At 40.3% G+C, this 24,906-nt stretch overlaps 1 protein-coding gene across 1 annotated transcript; it reads left to right on the forward strand.

Annotated features, from left to right (window-relative positions):
- Positions 1 to 1,581: 1,581 nt before the first annotated feature.
- LOC119230347 (propionyl-CoA carboxylase alpha chain, mitochondrial-like) lies at positions 1,582 to 24,906 on the forward strand (the record flags this gene model as incomplete). The annotated part of the gene is made up of 6 exons (XM_037491378.2): positions 1,582 to 1,680; positions 3,499 to 3,642; positions 4,877 to 4,951; positions 9,043 to 9,111; positions 10,922 to 10,997; positions 24,766 to 24,906. Coding segments are annotated over 6 exons (597 nt in total), but the record flags the coding sequence as incomplete, so codon positions are not given.

A 24,906-nucleotide genomic window follows, 5' to 3' on the forward strand; every position in this document is an offset into this window, starting at 1 on the left:
TTTTTTTTGAAATACATTTGAAGCGACAGATTAGTAAGAGAGTGGCAAGAGGTCTAGACATCCTGACAGTGTGACAGCTTGCTGTGACCACGAAGACAACACTAAACCAAAACAGCAAGCGGGTCTCTGAGAGCAGCTGTGTATGGCCATCCAGAGCAGGCCCCAGGGAGTGTGCCCTGTCCTGAGATGAAGAGGAGGAGGATGGTGGTGGTTTGTACCTGTGTGGTCAAATGATTCATGGCAAGATGGCAGCATTGCCAGTACAAACCATCAGCTACAAGTAGCCGTGCAAGGCGGCACGCCTTGATGCCTGCGTCTCACTCAGAATCCTAGCATGGTAGGACTGACTTTCTGCTCACGTGTGATTTCTTTGGGGGTGGTTAGGATTTACTTTTGCTCACTGAATCACAAGATCTGTGTACTAGAATGCCAGTATATTAATCTCCAATGCAATAATTATCTTGTCGGGTGGACCTCTTATTCACATTTCTTGGAAGCAGCAGGTATTTCTATTGGGTGGGAAAATTAGGTGTGAAGCCAAGTTCTCAAATTTGTTTGGTGAAGATAGAGTCACAATAAGGAAATTCATTTTTCTATTTTGAGTGTTAAAGACTTTTCCCCTAAAAGCGTGTTCATCAAATTCTTGTCCGTGAATTCACGCTGCAGGAGATGGGGGTATGTACTTGTGTATGTGCTGGGTGAGCCCCTCCTCTGGGCGAGTCCCAGGGCGCGTTGACAGGTGAATGAGTCTGAGGAGACTTTCATTAAAACAACTGGTTTAATGTAGCTTTACTCAGTGTGTCCCAAATAGAAGTGACACCCCGCCGCCCCACCCAATACACAACATAATACCCCCAGAATACATGCTATTACCATGGGACTTTGTAGTTAGATCCTGCTAGCCGGGACAAGATGAACTTGTTAGCAGATGCCTATGTCTCTGTTCTGACTTCTGAAGTATTCAGTTCAACTTGCCGAGGGAAATTGTTTCTGAGTTCTGAGGTTGAGGGAAGGATAAAATAATGGCTATTTAAACAATGTTACAAGTTTCCTGACAATCGTGATACAGGGTCTGCAGGAAATGTTTCTAGTACCCTATTGAGCAACTTTGGATTCTGTTAAAATGTGTTGAGAAGGATTTCTTGCAAAAAAGTTTACAATGGTAGTTTCACTTAAAAAAAAAACTTGTAATAAAGTAATAATAAAGTAAAAATCAAAATCAACCAGCAACTATAAACCAGACATACTACGGGGTAATGGCGGGAGGGGAGAAGAGAGTAGGATCAAAACAAGGGGGGTGGAATTGTATGGGGACTATAACCAAGATGAAATGCATACATTGTGCAAAAATGACAAATGATGTAAAAATACATAAAATTAAATAAAAAAATTAAAACTTCCTATTTTCTACTCCAAAAGAAAAAAAAAAAAACTTGTTACTGAAACAATCAAAATCTGTCTATTTTGTAAACTTTAAAAATACTTGAACCTAACGCAGTTGTTACTATGTTAGCTCTCCACTTACGTTTTTTTTTTTTTAAATTGCAGCTCACTAATTTAGACGATAAATTGTCATGATAGGATCTGCTACATCACTACCTGGGGTTGAAGTCAGCCTTAGATCTCATTCTCTCTGGGAGTACTCTGCTTTCCCTACCCAGTTACGAGAGGCCTTCTAAGGTGAAACAGTCTTTTAATGAACTTGGGTTTTCAAACTGGTAGACTAGTGTTTTTTAAAAGACAGCAGCACAGAATTGCACAGGCATGGGTATCTGCTACAGGCTTCCATGTGCGTTTTCCTGAGAAAGACAGGAGGATCGCACCTGTCACTCATGCAGTGACATAAATCCCAGCCCGACCTCTACTACTTACTAGAGGGACGACTCTGGATTTGTTGTTCATTCATTCACTCAGTATATGTTTATTTGTCCAGTAGATGGTAGGTACTTTTCTGGGCACTAAACATAGAAAAATGAACTGAAATAATTCAATTAGCTGTTACAAGTTTCTTACCTAACAAGGATGTGTGACTAGTATAGCCGTAAAGCCCTTGGCACATAGTATGTTCACCTCTTGAGTGGATAGAGTGGTCAGATGTTTTCTCACATGAAATTTATTTCTAGCAAAATAGAAGGACTTTATGCTTGTTTCTTATTATATCAGAAAATCTTGTTTCTTGCTAAACCCCAACTTTCTCTCAAAAATATATATTTTTTAAAAACTAGTAAGATCTTTATTTAGCATCACATTTATTTTACAAAGGGTAGATGCTTATTTTAGTGATGATTTGTCATTAAAATTATGTCAAAATGTCTTAAAATGTTGTTGAAACTGTAAACAAACTCATAACACACACAGAGCTAATTATGGACGCCATCTGTTTATTTTTACAAAGCTTTTTTTTTTTTTTAAGACCATGGCATTGTCTGCTTATGATAAGCTTCAAGATTATTAAAATGACTAAGTCCTGTCCTTCAATTAGTGTAGTTGGAGATGGAAAGACAATTCGCTTGTTCACTGACCTTTTCCCATGTCAGAGTGTATGAGACATGACATGTCCTGATAAAGAAACTATTGTGAGGTGCATTTAGAAGATGCTTAAATTTTAGGGAAAAAAAAATTGGTATCAGAGCCACAGATGTGGTCAACATTTTATTTAAATTTTAGAGACTTATTCAAGGTCTTCAATGAAAGACAGACCCTCTGCTCTTTATTAGTGCCCCTCGGGTTTATTTTTGCCCCGCCAAGTTTAGGAACTTGTGAGTCATCCATTTTGTTTATAACGTGTCTCCCTGTATGTGGGTGCATGTTTGCACCCATGTGTATCCCATGTGCTCATGTGGAGGCCAGGGATCCCCATGACAGCATCCTTTGGAGTAGTTATCAGCAATTTGCTGAGAGAGCAGAGTGATTTCACCGGCTCTTGGTGCGATTGTGCATGCTAAGCACTCCCCACGTCGGTCTGCACGGCAAACAACCTGCCGGATCCATCTGCTCCTTTCTGCTACACTGCCTTGATGTAAGCGTACGCTAATCTGCTTGCTTGTCAGGACAGGTTAGTGAAAGCATGCAAGTGGGTGAGGCGAGGCTAGCCTAGTGCTTTGGAAGATCATATGCTGCCTCTGAGGATGCCAAGCTAAGTGTAGCAGAATAGGCTGATTATGAGCCACGCCAAGGATTGCAGCTGAAGATGTAATTTTCAGTTAGGAATTTGTTTTAAAATGAGAATTATTCGACGTTGCTGTGCCACATGGAATTAAAAAATCTGGGGAAAGCAATAAGCTAGTTTACAAATGTGTTCTAGGTGTTTTCCTGATCACACTTTATAGTGTATTGTGTTGCTGCTTTAATTTTATTTTCTCAGTTTCTTAGTCACAGAAGATTACATGTTAAATGTAATTAACCTCATTTACGCTGAAGTCGTTAAAACTCTTCTTGCATCTTTCTACCCATGTATCTCCTTCTACACCTACTGACGGGCAGATCTTGGCGTTGCAGGTTGAGCATCCTGTCACCGAATGCATTACTGGTCTGGACCTAGTCCAAGAAATGATCCGTGTTGCCAAGGGTTACCCTCTCAGGCACAAACAAGCTGATATTCCCATCAACGGCTGGGCAGTTGAATGTCGGGTCTATGCTGAGGTAAAATGGATATGTCGGGAGGAAGGCTGGGGGTTGGGCACCGAGTCATGGGACCAGGTGTAGCAAAGCCACAAGGTCAAGTTAGGCTTTTGGGACTGGTTTCATGTTCTCAGTGATATAATCCAGAATGGAACCAGAAAAAAAAAAAGGTTATTTGGACATAAAACGATTTTAAAGGATTGAGTTTAATTAATTTTCATGTATAGTTTCTGAAAGGAGAAATAACTACCAATCCATTTAAGAGGCAACAAAGCATTAGTAAAATATTCTTGTGCTTAAATGGATTGTGGTTTTTGTTCTATTTGTGTTTGCTTGTTTTCAAACCACATTAAAATAAACAGGAACATTCATTTCTGTGGCTTTTAGAAAATTATTTCCAGTATTTTTTTCTAATAATTTACCCCTTATTTTTACATGACAGTAACACATTTAAATCGAAAACTTTCAATAGAACTTTTGACTCAGTTTTAACTATGGATTTTTGTGGATTTTCAACTTTTAGTTGAATACTCTTATTTCAGTACTTTTATATTATCTTACAACTATATAAATTTGATAAATAAGCAGTCAATTTCTGGAATAAAATTTACCCAGATCTCTGTTTAAGAATACTGGACATTTCGTTGAAGTGCTTCTTAAGAATATTGAGAAATGTGTTTGTCTTAGCTGCTCTTGCTTTTATTATATTTTAAGTGGTATTCTTTTTTTTTTATTGTGATACTGGGCTTATTTAATATTTATTCTGATCATCTAAGGTATTTGCCAGTGGAGTACATTCCTAGTAACGTGCAAAGTTTCTTCTAAGGTTTTTATTTGAAAAACCAAAATTCTACAATTTTACCATATGTGAGCTGTTTTGAGAGTAAGAAAAACAAATATCTTTAGTGCACTACATGTGTTGTTCTGAACTTGAATATGTTTTGATGTAGGGCCTAGGTTATTTTTTTTTGCCCAAGGCATTCAAAGGAGATTTATAAAAAGTTGGCATTTTACCAATTTCAATAAAGTACAATCAAGGTCAGGCTAAATTCTGCTTGCAGTTCTGTTAGATTTTAAATACACGGCTAAGTGGTCTAGAGTGAGGAGTAGACAATAATGTTGTGAAATCTGTCATTTGGTAAATACTGTAGGATGAAAATACATCTATAAATGTTCCTTCATTGTACAAAAACTGGACCTTACTCATGCTGATTCACATTTCAAAGACTGTGCTTCCTTCCCTTTGAACTTTCAGGACCCCTACAAGTCCTTCGGTTTACCGTCCATTGGGAGATTGTCTCAGTACCAAGAACCAGTACATCTACCTGGTGTAAGTCATTAAGCTGTAATATCAAGTGAGGAGTTAAACTTTTGATTTATGTCATGCTCTTATGTTAAAGCATAGACCCCCAAAGGGCCTACATTGAAGTGAAATTTACAGGGAATCATAGCCTTTAAGAAAAAAATATTTTGTACTTTGTGATGTGCAGGAAAGCCAGAAACCATTTGGCGGGGGAAGTCCGGCGACATCTGATTTGGAAATGATTGTTTGGTGTTTCTAATTCTTTCGAAAATTATAATGAAAAAAGGCCGTGGAGGCCTGAGAATGACTATTCTGTGTTGCAATTTAATCTTTTCAATAAATTTAATCCAGCTTCTCTGTCGAGTTGGATGTCAGGAAACTCAAGCCCAAAATTAGCTCGTTAATTGAATGGATTAAGGAAGACAAATTGTGTCTCATTCTAAAAGTGTCGGGGATTTTAAGAAGAATATATTCTTTGCACCGGTTAGAGAGAAGTGATCACTGCCCACTTTGTTCTCTATTTCCTGGCCGTTCTTTAAATAGTTCTTGTTGCAGCAAAAGAACAAGGACATAGCCTTTCTCTTAATCAAGGTAATAGTGCACATATACATGACATGACGTTAGCTAGTGGATGACAAGGCTGTACCATCTGTGAATATGATTATTCAGTTTGAGCACTGGCAGAAAGATTACAGGAAGAATTCTAAATTTGAAGATGTTATGGGATATATGATTTATTTCACTTTTTAAATTGTTTTTGCCCATGTGCTTTCTGAAGGGACTTGACCCTTTCTAGGCTTGGAGACTCCATGCTGTGTTCAAAGCCTGGAGGCAGAAAAAAAATTGTAAAGATTTAACAGGCATTATGTGACGTTAAATAGCAGATGAGGAGACAAGTGTCATAGGGACATATCTAAACATTTTTTTAATCAAACAAAAAAGTATTAAATAAGAATTCATAATGATTACTCTAGTTGTTGGAAGTTTTCACCATGTTGTAATAGCTAACAGGATGTCAAACATTTTGCCCTCGCAAGTTTTTGCAATTTGCAATTTTCAAACGTGAGACCTGTTGAAAGTACAAGTGATAATGGACAAACTGTACCCCCTACAGTCTTTGTCCCACCAAATCTTTCTTCAATTAATGCTGCAGCAGGAGTTTTATGTAATAACATTTGCGGTTGTGAGCCATCCATAGAAAGAAAAAACAATTAAAATGCCTTAAATGTTCTGCTTACTGCTGTTATTTGCTTGTGTGAATGTTGCATGTCAGCTAAATGGACCGAGGAACAGATAAAGTGATTGGGTGCGGGAGAGCGCACACTAAGCTTTGTCTATCATTATTGCTGGGAGCGATCAAATTGATGTCAGCAGGACAGTAGATGCGTTGACAGCTGTAATTATGTATCTCCATGGTGATCACTTTTGGCCTGTCATGGAGGCCCACGAGTCCCCTCCCTTGGAAGCATTTAATCAGATTGGGCTGTCACTTGTCAGGTAGACATGGCGGACTGGGAGTTGTGCAGAGGGGGAGAGGTGATGGAGGATGAAGGGTGGGTGTTTCACAGGATCCACTGTTGGTTCGGGAGAAAGACGTCTGAATTCTGCCAGAGGTTTCTGAGCAATGTTTTGAGACTCAGGCACAGGTGCTGGGGCGATGATGTTTGTTCTTCCTCCATGTCTTCTTAAACTACATCCGTTATAGCTCAGGAAACTCTCCTTTTACTCTTAACCCTTTTTTGGGCCACAGGAATACACAGGGGCTGTGCTGGCGCATGCTTCTTTAAGCTTAACATGTATTTATGTGGCAAAGATAGAGACTGTCTTTTTCTCTATGATTGCTATATTCAGTATATTTGTTATCTTTAGACTGCAGATTTTACTCTGCTCAAAAATTGATTGCAGTTCTGTTTGACTTTATTCTTAAAGCTTTTAGTGCCAGAGTTAAGCTATACACTTTTTTTTTTTTTTTTTATAAACATAACCTTTGCTTCTCTGGTGGAATGGAGTCCTTAGAAAGCAAAAGCTGATGATTTGGAAAAGCTACATAAACAGAAAAGTATAAGCAAGAGTTTTCATGTTTTGTTATGGTTTTAAATCAGAATATTGACTTGCTTATACAAATATATGTGTGGTTCTATAGAATACGTTTTGATTTTACCCTGTTTTTTTTTTTTTTTTTTTTTTCAATTAAAGTGACATACCTTTTGTGATCATGATGTTAGTGGATAACAAAGACATAGTTATATCTGGGAGTCCACAGTCAGCTAATTTTTAGGATGGTGTTATTCATGGTCATTAAAAATTTCAGCTAGGGACAATAGAAGAATGTAATAGATATTGTCTGTGTTATTTTGCTGAATATCAAAGTTCTACCCCAACTTTGTGGCAGTTTATGTAGCAAATAGTAGGGTATGTCTAAAGTCAAAAGTTTTAGATCTTGGACCAACCTGAGTTTTTTAACACAGCGTTAGCAAGCTTGCTATGCTTTTAAATAACATGTGGCGGTGAAATTAGCTCTTGAACTTTTTGCTACTAAAATTAAGAAAATGCAAGTTTAGAGATATCTTTTCTGTTATGTCACTTGATTGCCAGTTGCCCCTTTGGGGTTATTAAAATGTAGGGAGAACTTAGGTTATGATTTCATTGCTTCCACAGCTGCCCCACTAATTCTTTCCCAGTTTTTCGAAACCTCGTGAATTTCATAGACTGTTGGTTTATGACCTGAACTAGGTTTTCAGAAAATAGAAAACCAAGTACACTTTAAGCGCGCTGAGCCTCTTCAATTTAAAATTAAGATTTTCAGAGATGAATGTGAATGCAAATACAAATGACCATATTTTGGTTGGCGTTTGCAAATACGGAAATGAAAGCGCTGAGATTAGCTTCTCAGAGCTTGTAAGAGGAATAATAGTTGTGTGACTTTTTTTTTTAAGAGAATGAAACTATGCTTTATCTTTTCATGTCACCATATAATAAAGCCATCATCCTTCTCTCGTGTGGCTATCCAAGACAAGAGGTTCTACATGTGGTCCCTTGATAATTGCCTAAATTAAAATATTAAAGGCCTAACAGCCGCTGTGTTGACCTTTTCCTGCCTTGCTGCAGACAGATGAGCTGCTGTTTATTAGGGAGCCTCCTTCCACAGGTGAAGAGCTGTGAGGGTCCCCTTCCCACTCCCTCACCATGTTTGGCATCCAAGTCCTGCTGTCGAGCAGCTCTGATGAAATTCCTCTCTCAAGACCCCAGGATCTGCTCGCTTTTAAATACTTCAGATTCCTAAACTTCGGCACAATAATTTAATAAATATTTCATTCTCAGCAACTGCTCATTTGAAACGTTTTACATGGCTAACCTCTGTGCCTTGCTGTTGGGCTCAAACTGGGAGATGAAAACAAGAATCAGCGATGTACTAACTAACTTGTCGTCTGGTTAACAGCAATCAGGCTCTTCAAAAGAATATTTTGAACTTGTGCTATTTTTCCTCCCCCATGAAAATCGCAAAATCAGAACTCTAATTGGGGCTGTGTCCTTACATGGCAAAGCCATGAGAAAAGCTGTGTAAACATTACAGTCTCCAGGGACTCACAGCCAGAGAAAAAAGGCGTTTTGCAGTAGAGAGGGTGAGGCAAGAAAGGAAAGTGTTACAGACATGAAAGCCAGGAGCCCTGAGTTCCTGTTGAGCTGATGAGCGGAGATCCGAGCTCCGCTGCCTGCTTTGCCAGGGTCCTCACTGAAACTCTCAGAGGGGACTCTGGGGAGTGCAGGGAGCAGGGGCCTCTCCATGCTGTGCCTCCCTTGCACAGCGCCCGTGGAGTAACTAACTGCACACGCATCCTGGCTTGGGATACAGTGGCTGTTGTGGTTTTTGTTGACGCTGGCCATTTGTTCCTTAGTTCATGTAGTAGGAAGACAAACTATGTGTGTTCTGCATAATAACAGATCAGGCTAACGTGATGTCTCTGTAGTCATAGGTTGTCTTCTATTTTCTAGAAACTGAAATGTTGTTTGAGATTGAGATGATCCCTTTGCTCCGTGGAACTTAAACTTGTCATTAGAAAAATGTCTGCGTAATATAGTAACTTTCTTTTTTCTTTTTTTCTTTTTCTTTCTCCCAGGTCCGGGTTGACAGCGGCATCCAGCCAGGAAGTGATATTAGCATTTATTATGATCCAATGATTTCAAAAGTTAGTTAAATTTCTTTTTGGTTTCTTTCAATTTTCTTCTGTCAAGGCAATGGACACATTTAATGAAAGAGTCTGACATTGGTCTTTTTCTGAATCACGTGCTATAATTAAATCAGTAATCATGCACTATGGGAAATGAAAACAGAACAGGTTTTCTTTTAAGAGAGAAATTTCATTTTTTTTTTAAAGATTTATTTTTATTTATTTATGCATACAAGAACTGGGGTATAGGCCAGAGATGCAGGGATGAGAGGATTCACCAGAGACAGAGTGGGGAGCCAACAGGTGGATCTATTGAAATACACTGCTGAGGGGAGCAGCAGGCTAGACAGGAGAGGTCTGCTGCGCCATGTGGGTCACCTCCCTGGCTGGGGATCGAACTCATGCCTCAGTGGCTGGCGATAGCTTGGTAGTGCTGAGTGAGGCTTTAACCCCTGTACCACCTGGAAGCCCCTAAGAGAAAATTTGCAATGTCATTTGGTCTGCAGCACTTCCTCCACCCCAGTTGTGTGTATCCATCGCCCCTGACCCCACAGTGGCAACTCGGGCAGCCCCGGGGCTCCAACCCAGCACTTGCAGTGGGAATAAATTGGTTTTCGGCCATTCTTATTATGGCCTGAGATGAAAATATGAATGGCAGGTGACTTGGGGGGACAGGCTGTGTTTGTTAGAGTATTTTCTTCAATTTTCTGAATCACTAATCACAAAAATTGACATAATTAAATTTCATGTAACAATATAAGATGGCTTTTTGCCCACCTGTCTTTTTGACATTTGACTTTTCAGAGTCAATGAACAACTCTACTCACAGATCTTTAAACATCTTTAGAATCATAGAGGTTATAAAATATAAGCTTCTGACTATAGTAGTTAAAACTGGATTTTATTTAGAAGATTCTGTCTCTTTGACGTGTGGGACCTGTCTTGAAGCTTGACTTCTTAAAAAACCCCATTTGTCAAGGTGGCTTTGTACCAACGCACTTTTTTTCTGCAGTTGCAGTGGACAGACCATTTAAAACTTTTTTTTTACTTAAGTGTTTACATTAATATCATTAAAATGAAGTTTTTTCTTTTAACTAAAGAAATGCTATTTAATTAAAAAATAAATACATAAATTAGGACAGATTAATGGATGTGGCTCCATTTTTAGAGGAATAAATTTATTTTTGGAAAGGTCACCTGCAAGTTAATTTTCAACTTGGCTTAGTAATGAAGGGCTCATAAAGTATAATAAAATAATTGCAGACTGAGGACTCACTAATAACCAGAAAAATCGTTGATGAATAGTTGGGGTTCCTATTACCTATCTGTAGAAGATATTTACACTCGGCACACATTCGTATAGAACTGCGAGACCTTTCTGTTTTTCCAAAATAAGAAACCGTTTCTTTTTGTGTAATGTAATGTGTAAAAGTTAGCTGTCAGGAGGTCAGATGTGACAACCACACACAAACCGGGTGAGAGAAGCATCTGGCCCAGTCCTTCCCCGGCCAGTGGTGGGGCATTTTGCCATCCTCCATTTCCACATGAGTTATGATTGTTTTTGTTACATTTTTATTATCTCAAAAAGCTCTTTTCTGTGATACCTGATGTCAGAGAAGAGCCTGAAATAACTTGATTCCATTTTGTATTTACTTAATAGTAGTGTTAATTGATATACTTTGTATTAAAAATCAAAGTACTGAAATTTCAAAAAGTCTGGGAAATCTGTTATAAAACACTGTAATTTTTACTAGGATAAATTGCTTGACTTCTAGATAGCTAGACTGTTCATACCTCTGCAAATCCTTTTGTGTTTGTCTGCCTTTAGCTAGTCACCTACGGTTCTGACAGAACGGAAGCACTGAAGAGAATGGAAGATGCCCTGGATAATTACGTTATTCGAGGTAAATAAAGACAAACATTCGAGGTCCTGTGATTACACATGCCGCCCAGTTCTAGAAAACAGTTGAAGATTTACTAAGTAAAGAATTCCATGAAACATTTGCTTACTCTGTGATTAAATAGAAATCAGAAAAGCTAGAATTAACTGACATGCTAATAATGAAGAATCGATAGGTAAGTTATTTTCTTTAGCAATCATATACTTTACATCTTAGACTATCAAGTGAGATGATAACTTACGTCTTTCCAAGGTGAGCATTTATTTTTTTTTTGGTGTGTATTGCATGTAAATGATTCTTTATTCTAAAGTATTTTTTTGGTCAGTGCAGTTTGACAGCAGATTTGCTGTTACTGTTTTCTGTTGTTTTGACATATGAAATATGAGAATGTATGGAGATATGAAACATACTGAGCTACATTTCATGAACTTAAGGGTGGAAAGAATAGCTCTTTGCTGCTATGAATTTGAGTAAATTATAGACTACTTCCTAGCAAATGCAGTGTTCCCTCAGTTCATCCAGGGCAGCCCTGTGTCTGTGTAATCCCACAAGCCGTTGGAGTGTGTAGTAATAACCCAGTCAGGACCCTAGGCTCCATCTAAGTAATGAAAGTAAAGTTACACTTACTCCCTTTAAGGAATAAATTACACTCCAAATTTTATTTTTTTATAATAAATTTTATTTTTATATTCCCCATACAATTGCAACCCCCCATTCTGACCCCAATCCCTCCTCCCGCCCCACATCCTTACCTCCCCAAAAAGTGTCTCTGGTTCATAGTTTTTGTTGATTTTGATTTTCACTTTCTTCTAGTTATTCATTTTCCTGGTCCCTTATTTAAGTTTTCTAGATTCCTGCTATGAGTGAGACCATCCGGTATTTTTCTTTTTCTTTCTGGCTTATTTCTCTGAGCATGATCCCTTCCAGCGCCATCCATGTTGCTGCAAATGGCATGTGTTTATCTTTTTGAATGCTGAGTAATATTCCATGGTGTATATGGACCACATCTTCTTGATCCAGTCATCTATTTTTGGGCATTTGGGTTGTTTCCAAAGCTTAGCTATTGTAAACAGTGCTGCTATAAACATAGGTGTGCAGGTGCTCTTTGGAATTGATGTTTCTGTGTCCTTTGGGTAAATACCTAGGAGTGGAATTGCTGGATCCTATGGAAGCTCTATGTTTAGTAGGTCAAGAAATCTCCACACAGCTCTCCATAGTGGTTGGACCAGTTTGCACTCCCACCAACAGTGCAGGAGAGTTCCTTTTTCTCCACAACCTCGCCAACATTTGTTGTTGCTAGTTTTTTTAATATGTGCCATTCTCACTGGTGTAAGATGGTATCTCATGGTAGTTTTGATTTGCATTTCCCTGATACAAGTGATGTTGAACATTTTTTCATATGCCTGTTGGCCATTTGCATTTCCTCTTCAGAGAAGTTTCTTTTTAGCTCTTCTGCCCATTTTTTGACTGGGTTATTTTCTTTGTTGTTGTTGAGTCTCATCAGCTCTTTGCAGATTTTTGTGATCAGTCCTTTATCATTAGTGTTGGGTGCAAAAATGTTCTCCCAGTCGGTGGGGTTTCTCTTTGTTTTTGTTATTGTCTCTTTTGCTGTGCAGAAGCTCTTTAATTTGATGTAGTCCCAGCTGTTTATCTTTGCCTTCACTATCACTGCTTTGGGTGATGTATCTGTAAAGATGTCTTTGATGTGCAAATCACGTAGTGTTTCGCCTATATTTCCTTCTATATATTTTATGGTTTCAGGTCTTATGTCTAGTTCTTTAATCCATTTTGAGTTGATTTTTGTGTATGGTGTGAGGTAGTGGTCAAGCTTCATTCTTTTGCATGTAGCAACCCAGTTTTCCCAGCACCATTTATTGAACAAACTTTCTTTGCTCCAATGCATAGTCTTTGCTCCTTTGTCAAAGATTAGTTGACCATAAATCTGTGGGTTTATTTCTGGATTTTCTATTCAATTCCATTGGTCTGTATGTCTGTTCTTGTTCCACTACCATGCAGTTTTGATGATTATGGCTTTGTAGTATAGTTCGAAGTCTGGGATACACTCCAAATTTTATTAGCAACTTTCCATTTGTAATGAAAAGATCATTTTACTCTAGCCCAATGTAGTCATCAACCTCAGAATGATTGACTTCAATATCAAATTAAAAGGTGGTAAAATAGCCACCCATTTCAAGTTAGCAAGGCATAGTGTGGGTCTAGGAACATTCTAGAAGGAAGATTGCCAGTGTGCTTTTGCTCTTTTCTCATGTACAGCAGCATTGTGGGGAGGTAAGGATGTGGACGGAAGGACTGGTGTTATGGTGAGGTATGAGCACAGGCTAGCCCTCCTCCGACTTCTATACAATTTCAAAAGGTCTGCAGTCAAGTGGACAAAGGCTGCGGGTCATGAGGCTTGGCATGTGGACTGCAACTTATGTGCGAATTAGGAACAGTGCTGTGTTCTCTGCACCTGTCTGGCCCTGAGACGGGGATACCGATTAGCAGGGAGGTCCTTACTCTTCCCTCTTGACCAACTGCCTTTGTGCGGTGAGCTGACCAGACAGCTGGACAGCTGAACCCAGCATGACTCAGTGACTCGGTTTTTATACATTGACGTTTCTCTGCTCATTTCCAGCTGTGGATGAATCAGTGTCGAGTCCTCGCTTTCCCTCAGGTTTTCTCATCCAGGTTTTCTCTTGTTAGGTCAGGGGAGATTTCTTCCTGCCTTTTGGTTTTACTCTCACCCTCTTTTCTTCCCATTTCTTTTTTCTCTTTTTCTTTTTTTTTTTTAAAGATTTATTTATTTATGCATACAAGAGCTGTGGTACAGGCCAGAGATGTGGGGGGTGAGAGGATCCACCAGAGACAGAGTGGGGAGCAGAACAGGTGGATCTACTGAAATACACTGCTGAGGGGAGCAGCGGGCAAGACAGGAGAGGTCTGCTGTGCCATGTGGGTTGCTCCCTGGCCGGCCGGGGATCGAACTCATGCTGCAGAGGCTGCGGATTGCTTCATAGTGCGGTGCTTAATCCCTTGCGCCACCAGGGAGGCCCTCTTCCCATTTCTTAACTAGCAAGTGGCAGTGATCATGTCTGATCTCGAGGGCTAGTGATTTACCTCTGTAACTGAAAAGGAAGACAGTAAGCTGCAAGCGGGCCTTCATTATAAAAATCAGTAACATTGGGCTCCCCGGTGGCGCAGTGGTTGAGCGCTGGGTTGCGAAGCTGCCCCGGCCTCTGCGGCGCCAGTTCGATCCCCAGCTGCTCCGGCCACGGAGGAGGATCCACATGGTGCGCAGACCTCTCTGCCACCCGCTGCTCCCCTCAGCAGTGTACTTCAGTCTTTCTGCCTGCTCTGTCCCCACCTCTCTGGTGAATTCTCTCACCCTCCCGCGCTTCTGACTGTACCCAGTGCATGTATAAACAAAACAAACAAACAAATAAATAATAAATAAAAGCATGCCTCTATAAAAAAAAAAAAATCAGTAACATTGATATCCAGAGTGACCACAAATTGGAAAAATTTCCTTCACAATTTTTTTCTCGTTGACTCTCCTGTTCCAGTTTAGTCTTAATTATGGAGTATTTACTGATTTTTAAAAAACTCTACTGTGTTCCATAAGTACCAGATACCCATTTTCTCTATACATTGGCTAAGTAGGTCTCGAGGGGTCTGTTTTCCTACAGAACTAATCTCACCTGTTACTTAGTGCGTGTCTGGGCACACACCTAACGCAGGTGTGTTTGTCTCTGCATGATTAACTCCACAGACAGATGTAAATGAGGTGCTTCGGGAATTTCTGGGGCCTCCAAAGGACTTCTAAGAATTTTCTGTAGCTTTTTCTCCTCCTGCCCTTCTCCCTCCCCATGTTTGTATTTTTTATTGTGGTTATTGAATCATTAGATTTTGATTGACTAGATTTCACTTTCATGAACCTGAATGGCAAACTCTTGAATTTGAGAGAGTCAATCTGAGGAAGAATATTTTGTCGAATCTCATCTCTATTAAATTATGGTAGAGCAGGGCCTCCCTGGTGGCATAGTGGTGGAGCACTGGGCTGTGAGGCTGCCCACGGCCTCTGCAGCACCGGTTCAATCCCCTGCCGCCGGTGGCACGCAGACCTCTCCTGCCGCCTGCTCCTCCTCTCAGCAGTGTACTTCATCAATCTGCCTGTTCTGCTCCCTGCTCTGACTCTGGTGAATTCTCTCACCCTCCCGTGCTTCTGAGTGTACCCAGTGCTTGTATAAATGAATAAATAAATCTTTAAAAAAATTATGGTAGAGTGGAGGGCTGTGACATGGGGGCTTTGTCAAAGTAATGGGTTGGTATTGGCCTCGACTAAAAGTCATTCTTCCACTGAGTCTGGCTTGGAAGGGAATGCTCTTTCATACCTGAGAACACACTTTCATGTTTTGTATTGAAACGAACTATGTGTCCTCCACTTACTCCATCTTCTGTAGAGGTTGAACACTTCGTATCTTTTTTAGTTAAGTGACTGAAACACCTGATCGACTTGCCATTATTCTCCTAACTTTGTGTGTATCATGTGTACACAAAATGTATTTTCTTGTGCAGCTAGAATTTGTAAACTTAGTCTAAAATTACAGCCTTTAATCACTGTGGTATAATAGAAATTAGCCAGACAAGCCTCACGCTTTGTCCTGACACCATTTAGTGACTGTTTTTGTCAGACTGCTTTGTCATATTCCACATTTGAAGAATGGAGTGCTGGTCTCAGAGGTGCCTCAGAGGTGCCGGTGAGGAGTGAATGTGGCCCGCTGGACAGAGGGGCCAGCGCCGGACCGGCTCGTGGATTCCCGTGGCTTTAGTTCCCATCTCCTTTTCTTCTTTCATTACAATTATAAAGCCACCTCATATGTCAAAATCACCATCAGTCAGCGGTGTGTGAAAAATTAGTGAACCATATGCATAAATGTTGAAAGCCCATATTAAATCATTCTCGGTTCCATGTGCTGCGTTATATGCTTTCCTGGACCCTTCTCTACTGCTTCTCCAAAGCACTGACCTTGACTGTAATTAAAGAATTAGTCGTGTTTAATTGCCGAATGTCAGCTTAGCCCATAAGAACATTAGGTTCACGAGGCTCATGATGCTGTTTTATCTTATTTGTGTATGAGTGGTGCTCAGCCTCACACATGGGAGGTGATTAATACTAATGTTTCCTGACTGGATAAATATGAATAAGCAACACTGTCCCTATTTCAAGAAGTTTCTGCTATCCTTGGTATGGAAAATGCTTAAAGGTAAATTTGGTATAAATTCATAGGTGCTGTGATAGGGGCTGGTAGGAGGGTATCATCTTTATTCACCTCTCCCCTCTGGTCCGGCTTCGGGACATGACCCTGGGTGACTGTGTCCAAAGTCCCTTACTCTGTGCTTCCTTCAGATGAGTCTGTGGGCAGCCGCAAGTGTTCGCAGACTGGTAACTTCTTGTGGGGGTGAAATAAGGGCACAGATATCCTCGGGCATCTTTGGAGTAGGACTGCTATTGTCTTTTCCAAAAATAATCCGGCCTTAGGTGTTCAAATAAAAGCACATGTTCTTCAACCTAATTGTTTAGTGTTCAGGAATCTGCCCTACAGATTTAAAAGATGGAATCATGAAATGATGTTACCAGGACATTTATATGTTTACGACCAACCACACTGTCTACCACATGGACGGAGGGGACCGCGCATCTTCACCATGAGATCCAGTGCGGGGGGCTTGGAGGTGTGTCCCCACATGCCTGGCCAAAGGAGAAAAGCAACTTGCAGATAAATGTAGTGCATTCTCAGACTGGTTAAAACCGCCTTCCTGTCCGAAAGTATTTTAGTTATGCTTGGAAGAGCACAGAGAAAGAAGTGCATCGTATGCAGATTAAATACTTGGTAAACATGAGTCTGGATTATGGGGGCCCACTTTCATGTGGATGCTTCTCCATAAATATAAAAATTATATTGCGGTCATATTGCTGTAGCTTTGTATTCAGTGGGTGAACCATTATACCAGGAATAGACAGGAATTTCTTTATCACATTAGCTTTTCATTTTTGATACCTAGTATTAGTAATCCATATAACATTACAGTTTTTGCTTCATATAAGACACTATTGATGATATGACAGATGATTCATCTTGTCAGCAGATGTGAATTTACGGTATCCATAACTACAGTATAGCCCTGGAAATATATTGTCTTTGTGCGCTTTTCTAGACATTTCTTCTTCTCTAGCTTTATTTTAAGAATACAATGTGTAATACATATAACTTGTGAAATATGTATTCATTATTACTTTCCTGTCAACAGCAGGCTATTAGAAGTTAAGATTTTGGGGAGTTAAATGTTATACACAGATTTTTTACTCTATGGGGGGTGTCAGCACCTTTGACCCCCACCCATGTGTTGTTCAGGGGTCGCCTGCATGTATTGTTGAGCTCAAGAGCTTTATCAGAGAGCATTTTGAGTATGTGTGTGCGCACACGCGTATGATCTGGTCCTTTCATTTAGGTATTTCCAGATATAGAGAAAAGCTGAATGAATAATACATTGCACACCTGTACACTCTTGACCTGTACTTTTACACTTCTGTACACTTGCCTTTCCTCTCTCTCTCTCCCTTTCTTTGACTTTCCCCTCTTTCTCCTCACTCTTCCTCCTTTTTCCTTCTCTGTTTTTTTAGTGAACTATTTGAAAGAAAGTTGTGGCCATTACCAGACACCACTCCCACGTACTCCAGCATGCACCTTCCTCCAGAACACAGTGCCATATCATGTCAAAGAACATTAACGACAGTCTCATCTCGTCTCACATACTGTCCATATTCGTCCCCACACTTGTCCCCCCAGTGTCTTCTTTGTTTTTTAATCCCATCCACCTCTCATCAGAGTTTATGTGTTATCTGTGGTTACCTCTTTTCCGTTGTCTTGCCCTCTTTGTATTTCAGATCATTAACTCTGTAGAAGAGTTTGGGACAGTTGACTTAGCAAATGTCTCACATTATAGATGGGCAGTGTCAACACTGGTTCAGTAAGGGTGCTCGTGAAATGAACCAGAAAGGGTTCTGAATTGGTGATTTTCAAAGTGGTGCTGTTGCTGACTGTGATAGGTTCTGGGGTGCTGCTGTGGAGCTGCATTGCTAAAGTCAAAGACTAGATTATTCGAGATGAGACTCTGAGAACTGAGCAGTGAGTATGTTGCTTGGGTCCTCTACACAGGTGTGTGAGGATCAGATCATGAATCAAGGGATATACATATTTAGTGACCATTGGGTTGTGGTAAGAATGGTGATAGATGACGAGATTGCAGCAGATTTGATAACCAGATGGAATAAACCTCAAGCAAGCACAAGTTTTGCTAAAGATTAGAAGATGAAATTCTCTGGAAGTGGCTTGCATGGAGTATGTGAGGGTTGCCAGAGCAGTGAGGTCCTTGAGGGTTTCAGGTGAGGCTGTGAGTGAATGTCCCAAATCTGTGGTAGGCCTGACCAATGATGGAACATCAGTCTTGAAGATAGGTTGGGATGCCCCGGGAAAGAGGGAAGAGGTGCTTGGAAGGTGGTGGTGTTTGGGTTTTCTCATATCCTATGGATGAAGGCGGCCCAGAGGAGCTTGTATTTCAAGTGAGGGGTGGAAAGTCCCTGAGGTTCCCTGTAGGAAGGTGAGCACCTGGCCTCAGAATAGTCATCTCCAGAGCATTCGGAGGTGGCTATGTTTGTACATTTCATCTCAACAACTCAACTCAATTGACCTTCCTTTGGCCCTGCTGTCCCAGGCCACACTCTTGATATTTTGACCTATACGGTCACTTCCTGATTGGATTCTCTCTAAATACTCTTTTCCTGTCCCATCGCCTCTTCAGTATAGACAGAATAAATGTTTGAAGTACAAAGGCAGTGGTCACTTCCTTGTTTAGAGTTCTTCACGTCTTCAACCACCTTGCCACAGGCTCTGCGTGGGTCTCCGCTGTACCACTTCCTCTCTTGTCCTGTTTTTTCTTGCTTTTTTGTAGCTTTCATTTCTTGGGATGTCCCATCCTTGCTCCACCTGAGCATCTTCGCGGCTAGACTGTAGTGTAAGCAGTCATGACAGAGAATCAAACATGCTGTGGCTTAAAAGGTATACAGTGTAGTTCTCTTCCATGGAACAGCCCAGAAGGGAAATTGTCAAGGGGGTGGAAATCACCCCTATTGAGAACCACTGCCTGCTGGGAGGTCACTGAAGCTTCGACACCCACAAGCCTAGAACATGCCAAGCACCCGGCTCTGGGGACATGCTCTCACCCGTGGAACCAGCGCTTCTCAGTCACATGGCTGTTTTTGGGGAGAGCACAGGATGAACGGAAACATCTTGCGTAAGAAAGTGAGCAAGTGCTCATAAAATGATGAAAACTGATTTGGGAGCCAGCTTTATCGGGCTCTCCCTGGCCAAATCTGGGAAAGGCTTAGCAGTAAAATAAATAAAGCAACAAAGATTAAAACCCATGGTATGAAATTAGAGTCTACGAGTTCATACTGATAGTCATAATGATATAAATAGATAAGACAAAAGTGGGAGACAGCTCTTCCTTATGGTAGGCTTTTAATAAATGTAGAAAAACTACCATTTTACAAACTCCAAATTGTCTAGTTAAGAACCATCAATGGATACAAAATGAGTGGGTGAAACATGGTGAGAAGTAGGTATTTGCAGAGTTTCATAATCTCTCCCCAGGAGATAATGAATCACAATGGGATAAACAGTACCTCTGCAGCAGAGAAGCCTCGCAGTTTACCCCAGTGGGGAAAATCAGTATCACCACTTATATAGGAGGGTCAGTGCTGCAAAGTGTGCCCAGTTCCTGGCATATCCGTGCCCAAAATGTGTACTCTGAGTATCACCTCGAGGAAACACAAACTGAATTAAAAGACTATCCAGAAGAATCGCTTTTACTCTCCAAACATGGCAAGGTGAAGAAACAAAGAAAAGTGGAAGGACTTACCTAGAGCAAGGGGACTGCAATCATGTGACAACTTATGCTCAGTGGCTGCCCAAGAAGCCATGTTTCCTTTTGCAGCAAAGGTCATGAAGGGGGCAAATGATGGATTTGAATAAATTCTAGATTATCAGTGTCCGTTATCAGACTTGGTTGTTGGCCTGTGATTGCATCAGAGACTTACCTTGGTTTTAGACACACAAATTGAAATGTTTATTTACTTGAAGTATTTAAGGAGAAGAATTGTGTGCATAGAAAGAAACAATGAGGGAAGATGTTAACATTTGGAAAATCTGGACAAAGATATACAGTAGTGTTTGGTACTATTTTTGTGACTTTAATTCTGATTATTCCAAAATAAAATGTTTTTAAAAGTAGGCAAGGAGGAACATCTGGGTCCCACCTCCTCAGGTTAACATTTAAGAAATAAAACATGCCTTTATGGCTTCTGTTGTCCATCTGGACAGTTCTAATGGACAGAGGGGTTTAAAAAATAGTTTTTACAGTGATGAGCGAAGGAAAGGCCGTTTACTGTCTTGTTTGATAATTACTTCATTGCCCAAATGAAGATTTTTTTCCCCCTGAGATGATTGGAGCTTTGGTTTAAAGAAACTTTATAGCACAATGTCATTTGCTTAATTTCTGAGTCCTCATGAGTAAGTGGGGCTGTGGCCTCTGTTTGATCCTGGCGTGTGTGCTGCTAATGTCTGCTCGCTGTTTGGGGAGCAGCAGGTAGTCAGGAGAAAGCTGCTCCTGGGGTCCTCTCTCCCGTGGCCTGCTCCTCATTTCCCATACAGACCTTGTGAACTTTGGCAGAGGTCACCCTCTATTCTCAGTCTACACTCTGGGTCATAACTTTAAGTGTATGTGATGATAATATCATTGAAGTTATAAACTAAGCCTCAAAGACTAATTACCCCTCCTATCCATTTATTTATTGAAACAGAGCTCAGTTTAAATAGCTTTGTTTTTCCTGGGACATGGAATGTTCAAAATGACAACTTACAAGTACATTGGATGTCTTTGGACAATTGAAGGGTTTTCCCCACTTATCTGAGCTTTTGAACTTTTAGGTATAAAATGATTTTTGATTATTCCTGTTTGACTATAGAACTAAATTTGTAGCCAGTGGAAGCAGCTGGATTGGGTTGTTTGCCATTAGCTATTAGTCCACCACATTGGCCTTAGAAAACAAATCACTGAGATTTGATTTTGCATAGTAATGTGTGATACTTTATTCAGAGACTATTCAGAAAAATACTTCATTCAGAGAAATACTTTGATTTTATTCCTGAAACAACCTTTAGCAAGATAGATATCAGGGTTTTCATGATCTACTTGCTAGGCAAGTGACAGCATTTTCTAATTTCTGCTTTCGAGTAGAAAGATTTTTTAAAGTTCACGTTTCATTTGTGCGCTTGAATGGTTCTGTTCTTTATATCCAAAATGTTAATTCATATTTGCTGATAATTCCTTTGAATGACATTTTCTAAAATCACCTTTTATTGAACTTAGAATATGGAAAAATATAACACTTATCTTATAAAACTGTATAAATTTCAATTTTGCGGGTATCATTAGTCACAAATTGATCTCTGTGAGTCAGAAATTCTTATTTTTGTTCAAATTATCAAGTATGATGTCAACTATTTTGGCCTTGGCCACACAAAGAAAAGTTTTATATCAGTACTAGGCTGTAATAGGAGAACCAGAGTTAAATACAAAATGTAAATATGTGAAGTGATCGGTATTGATTTGTCTGGAGGAGGGAAGGACAAAAATCCTGACAGATTTCCTTTCTAGAAAAGTTATTTACTCCTTATCTAAGAAAGATATAAACAGAAACATTCTGAATTTTATTTATTTTTTTAAAGATATATTTATGCATACAAGAACTGGGGTACAGGCCAGAGGTGTGGGGGAATGAGAGGATCCACCAGAGACAGAGTGGAGAACAGAACAGGCAGATTGACTGAAATACACTGCTGAGGGGAGCAGTGGGCCAGTCCGGAGAGGTCTGCTGAGCCATGGGGGTAGCTCCCTGGCCAGGGATTGAACACGTGCTGCAGTGGCTGCGGACATCTTCATAGGTTGTGTCTTAACCCCTTGCACCATCAGGGAGGCCCACATTCTGAATTTTAAAACTTGAGTCATTTTTTATTGAGGTGGCATTGGTTGACATGACCTAGGGCTAGAAGTACACATCTCCTCAGATATGTCATCACACCTTACCCACCCCCAGCCCCATAATCCTCCATTTGCTCTACACTGACTGCTGTCTGGGTGTTTAATTTGTACATAAAAGCACCTTCTTTGGAAATTATAGTTGCACTTTGATCTTCTAACTTTCCTCCTTTCCAGCTACTCCTGTAGGATCTAGTTTTCCCCAAACTCCAGCTATGGTGTACGAATCACTTTCACGTGGATGGTTCTGGTTATGTTCCTGCTTCCCACGCTGGGATGCCGTTGTGCAGAGGACTCCTCCTACCGTCTGTAATCTGACGGGCTGCAGTAGACTCTGGTGCGGTCAACTCTGCCGCTCTTGTGAGTGCGCCTCTTCTCCTGTCAGCGGGGGTCACCTCACGGGCCTCTAGACTGAACTTGCCCACAAAGAATCGGATTTTCCTTCGCAGCCTGTGGCTTTCCTGTGAATGCTGTTTTCTCTGAGGTTGCAGAAACAAGAAAGTGAGCGCTATGCTTGACTCATCACCTGCCCCCACCCTTTTTGGCCCCACCTTCTTGGCATGTACCTAGCTTGTCTGCCTCCAGAGTCTCTCTCCAGTTGGTGACTTTTCTCTTTCTGCATTCCACACCTGAGCTGTGAGCCAAGGCCTGGCACTTCTCAGCTGTCTCCTCACGAGTCTCCCTGTCAGTGACTGTTAGCATTTTCACTCCCCTCCCAAGACCTTTCCCAAGGCAGCCTGGGTGCTTCCTGGAATGCACAGATCTTCTGATTGCCCTCAAGGTAAAGGAAAATGAGTGCCTGTGGGCTGTTCAGACACCCTGTTCTCTCCTTTGCTCACCCCTCACATGGTGTGTCCTTTCAGTCGTCTTCAGAGCAGTAACTCCTGGTAGCCACTTCCTTTTATAACAGATGTGCCTGAATATGTGACCTACTCCACATACCTGTCTTTGTATCCTGAGTCTTCCTCTATTTTTCCCCCAGCCTGGAAAATTTGTGTGAGTCACGATCCTTCCCTTTTCCTGAAACACCACGTCTGTCATTTCCTCTGCAGATAAATCTCTCTGGCTAGCCACCCCTTTTCTTCTTTAAAATTGCTTTTGGTTTTTGTTTTTTTCCTTTTTATCACCTGGCTTTCAAAGATTCTATTTTAAATTCTTGCCTACCTAGTTGGTCTTTCTAACCTCCTCGCCTATTGTCTTTAATTGCTCCTCTTTGTTTTCATCTATCCAAATACCACCTAAAACTACAGGCAGAGATCACAGTTTTGCAATGATTGGTTGGATATATTGTTGTCTTTGGAAGTAGAGTGTGATAACTGTGGCTCTCTTGGAGATATGCTCTGAAAGATAGTTACTAGATCACTGTCCCCACCTGTAGCTTTCACGGAACATTTGTGTAACTAAAGGAACAGCATTCATATTTGAACTTGGTGACTTTCACTAAATGTTTTGAAGGAGTTTGAATAAATTGACAACTGACTTTTATAAAACTTCAGGCAAATGGTATCATTTGAGTCAGAAGCAGGGGTGCTCAGAACTCAGAGTATGGGGTAGTATAAAGACACGCGTAGAGAAATGCCTGGAAGGATGAATTTAGCTGTTAACATTGGTCAGCTTAGAAATGGGAAGTGATATGGAAAAGATAAACCCTTCTCCTCCATGCACTGCGTGCAGGGTAGCCTGAGGTAACAAGGGTTTTTGAAGACAGCATAGAAGGTAGAAATGTATTTCTCATGAGCACTGTGGCTGCTCCATGGTGATGGAAGCCCCTAGGAAGGGGGAAGGAGAAGTACAAACAAAGCAGTTCACAGGTATGACAATTCTGTTTGTTCCATGTCCTCACCAGCACTTGGTATTACCCATTTTTTAACATTTAGCCACTTAAATTGGCATTTGGGGAGTTTCTTCGATATTAATGATGTTCAATATTTTTTCCTGTTTGTTGATCATTTGTATGTCTTTTGTACAATGTTAGATCAAATTGTTATTATTTTGCTCTAAGTGTCTTGATATGTTCCAGTTATAAGTTCTTTGTCTGATATAAGAGTTGTGACTATGCCCTCAAAGCCTGTGACTTGCCATTTCATTTTCTTAACCATATCCTTTGAAGGGAAGACTTAGAAATGTTGATAAAGTACATAATCTGTTGATAATCTTTTTATGGTTCATTTGTGTATTAAAAATCTGTTACTTGCCTCAAGGCATCAGATCCCCACCATCTCCTCCCGTATTTTCTCTAAATCTTAAAGTTTTACATTTAAATTTGTGGTCCAGTTTGAGTTAATTTTTGTGTATATTGTGCTTAGGGTTGAGGTTCATTTTCTTTTTGCCCCAAGTACATAGTTAACTGTTCCAATACCATTTATTGAAAAGACATTTATTCCCTCATTGAGTTGGCTTGGCAATCATAAGCTTCTTAAGCTTATATTTAGTGTCTTATTGTTTCAAGTTCAGATATTTTTTGTTGTTACTTGAAAATGAGATCAACAACCTTGTGTGGGTCTTGCTAAATCATAGGACTTTAGTAATAACTTTCTTCAGTTAAGAAGTTCAGAATTAGATTTTTAGCTGATTCATTGTTCTCTTATTCAGCCCTGAAATCTTTTATTTTTAGGTGTTACACATAATATTTCTTTACTTCGAGAGGTGATAATCAACTCACGCTTTGTGAAAGGAGACATCAACACTAAATTCCTCGCTGATGTGTATCCTGAAGGCTTTAAAGGTTTGTATGCATTGGAGTCTTAGTTTAATA

Source organism: Talpa occidentalis, unplaced genomic scaffold (assembly GCF_014898055.3).
Source record: "Talpa occidentalis isolate TD23 unplaced genomic scaffold, MPIMG_talOcc4v2.1 talOcc4.694, whole genome shotgun sequence".
Classification (NCBI taxonomy): Eukaryota; Metazoa; Chordata; class Mammalia; order Eulipotyphla; family Talpidae; genus Talpa; species Talpa occidentalis.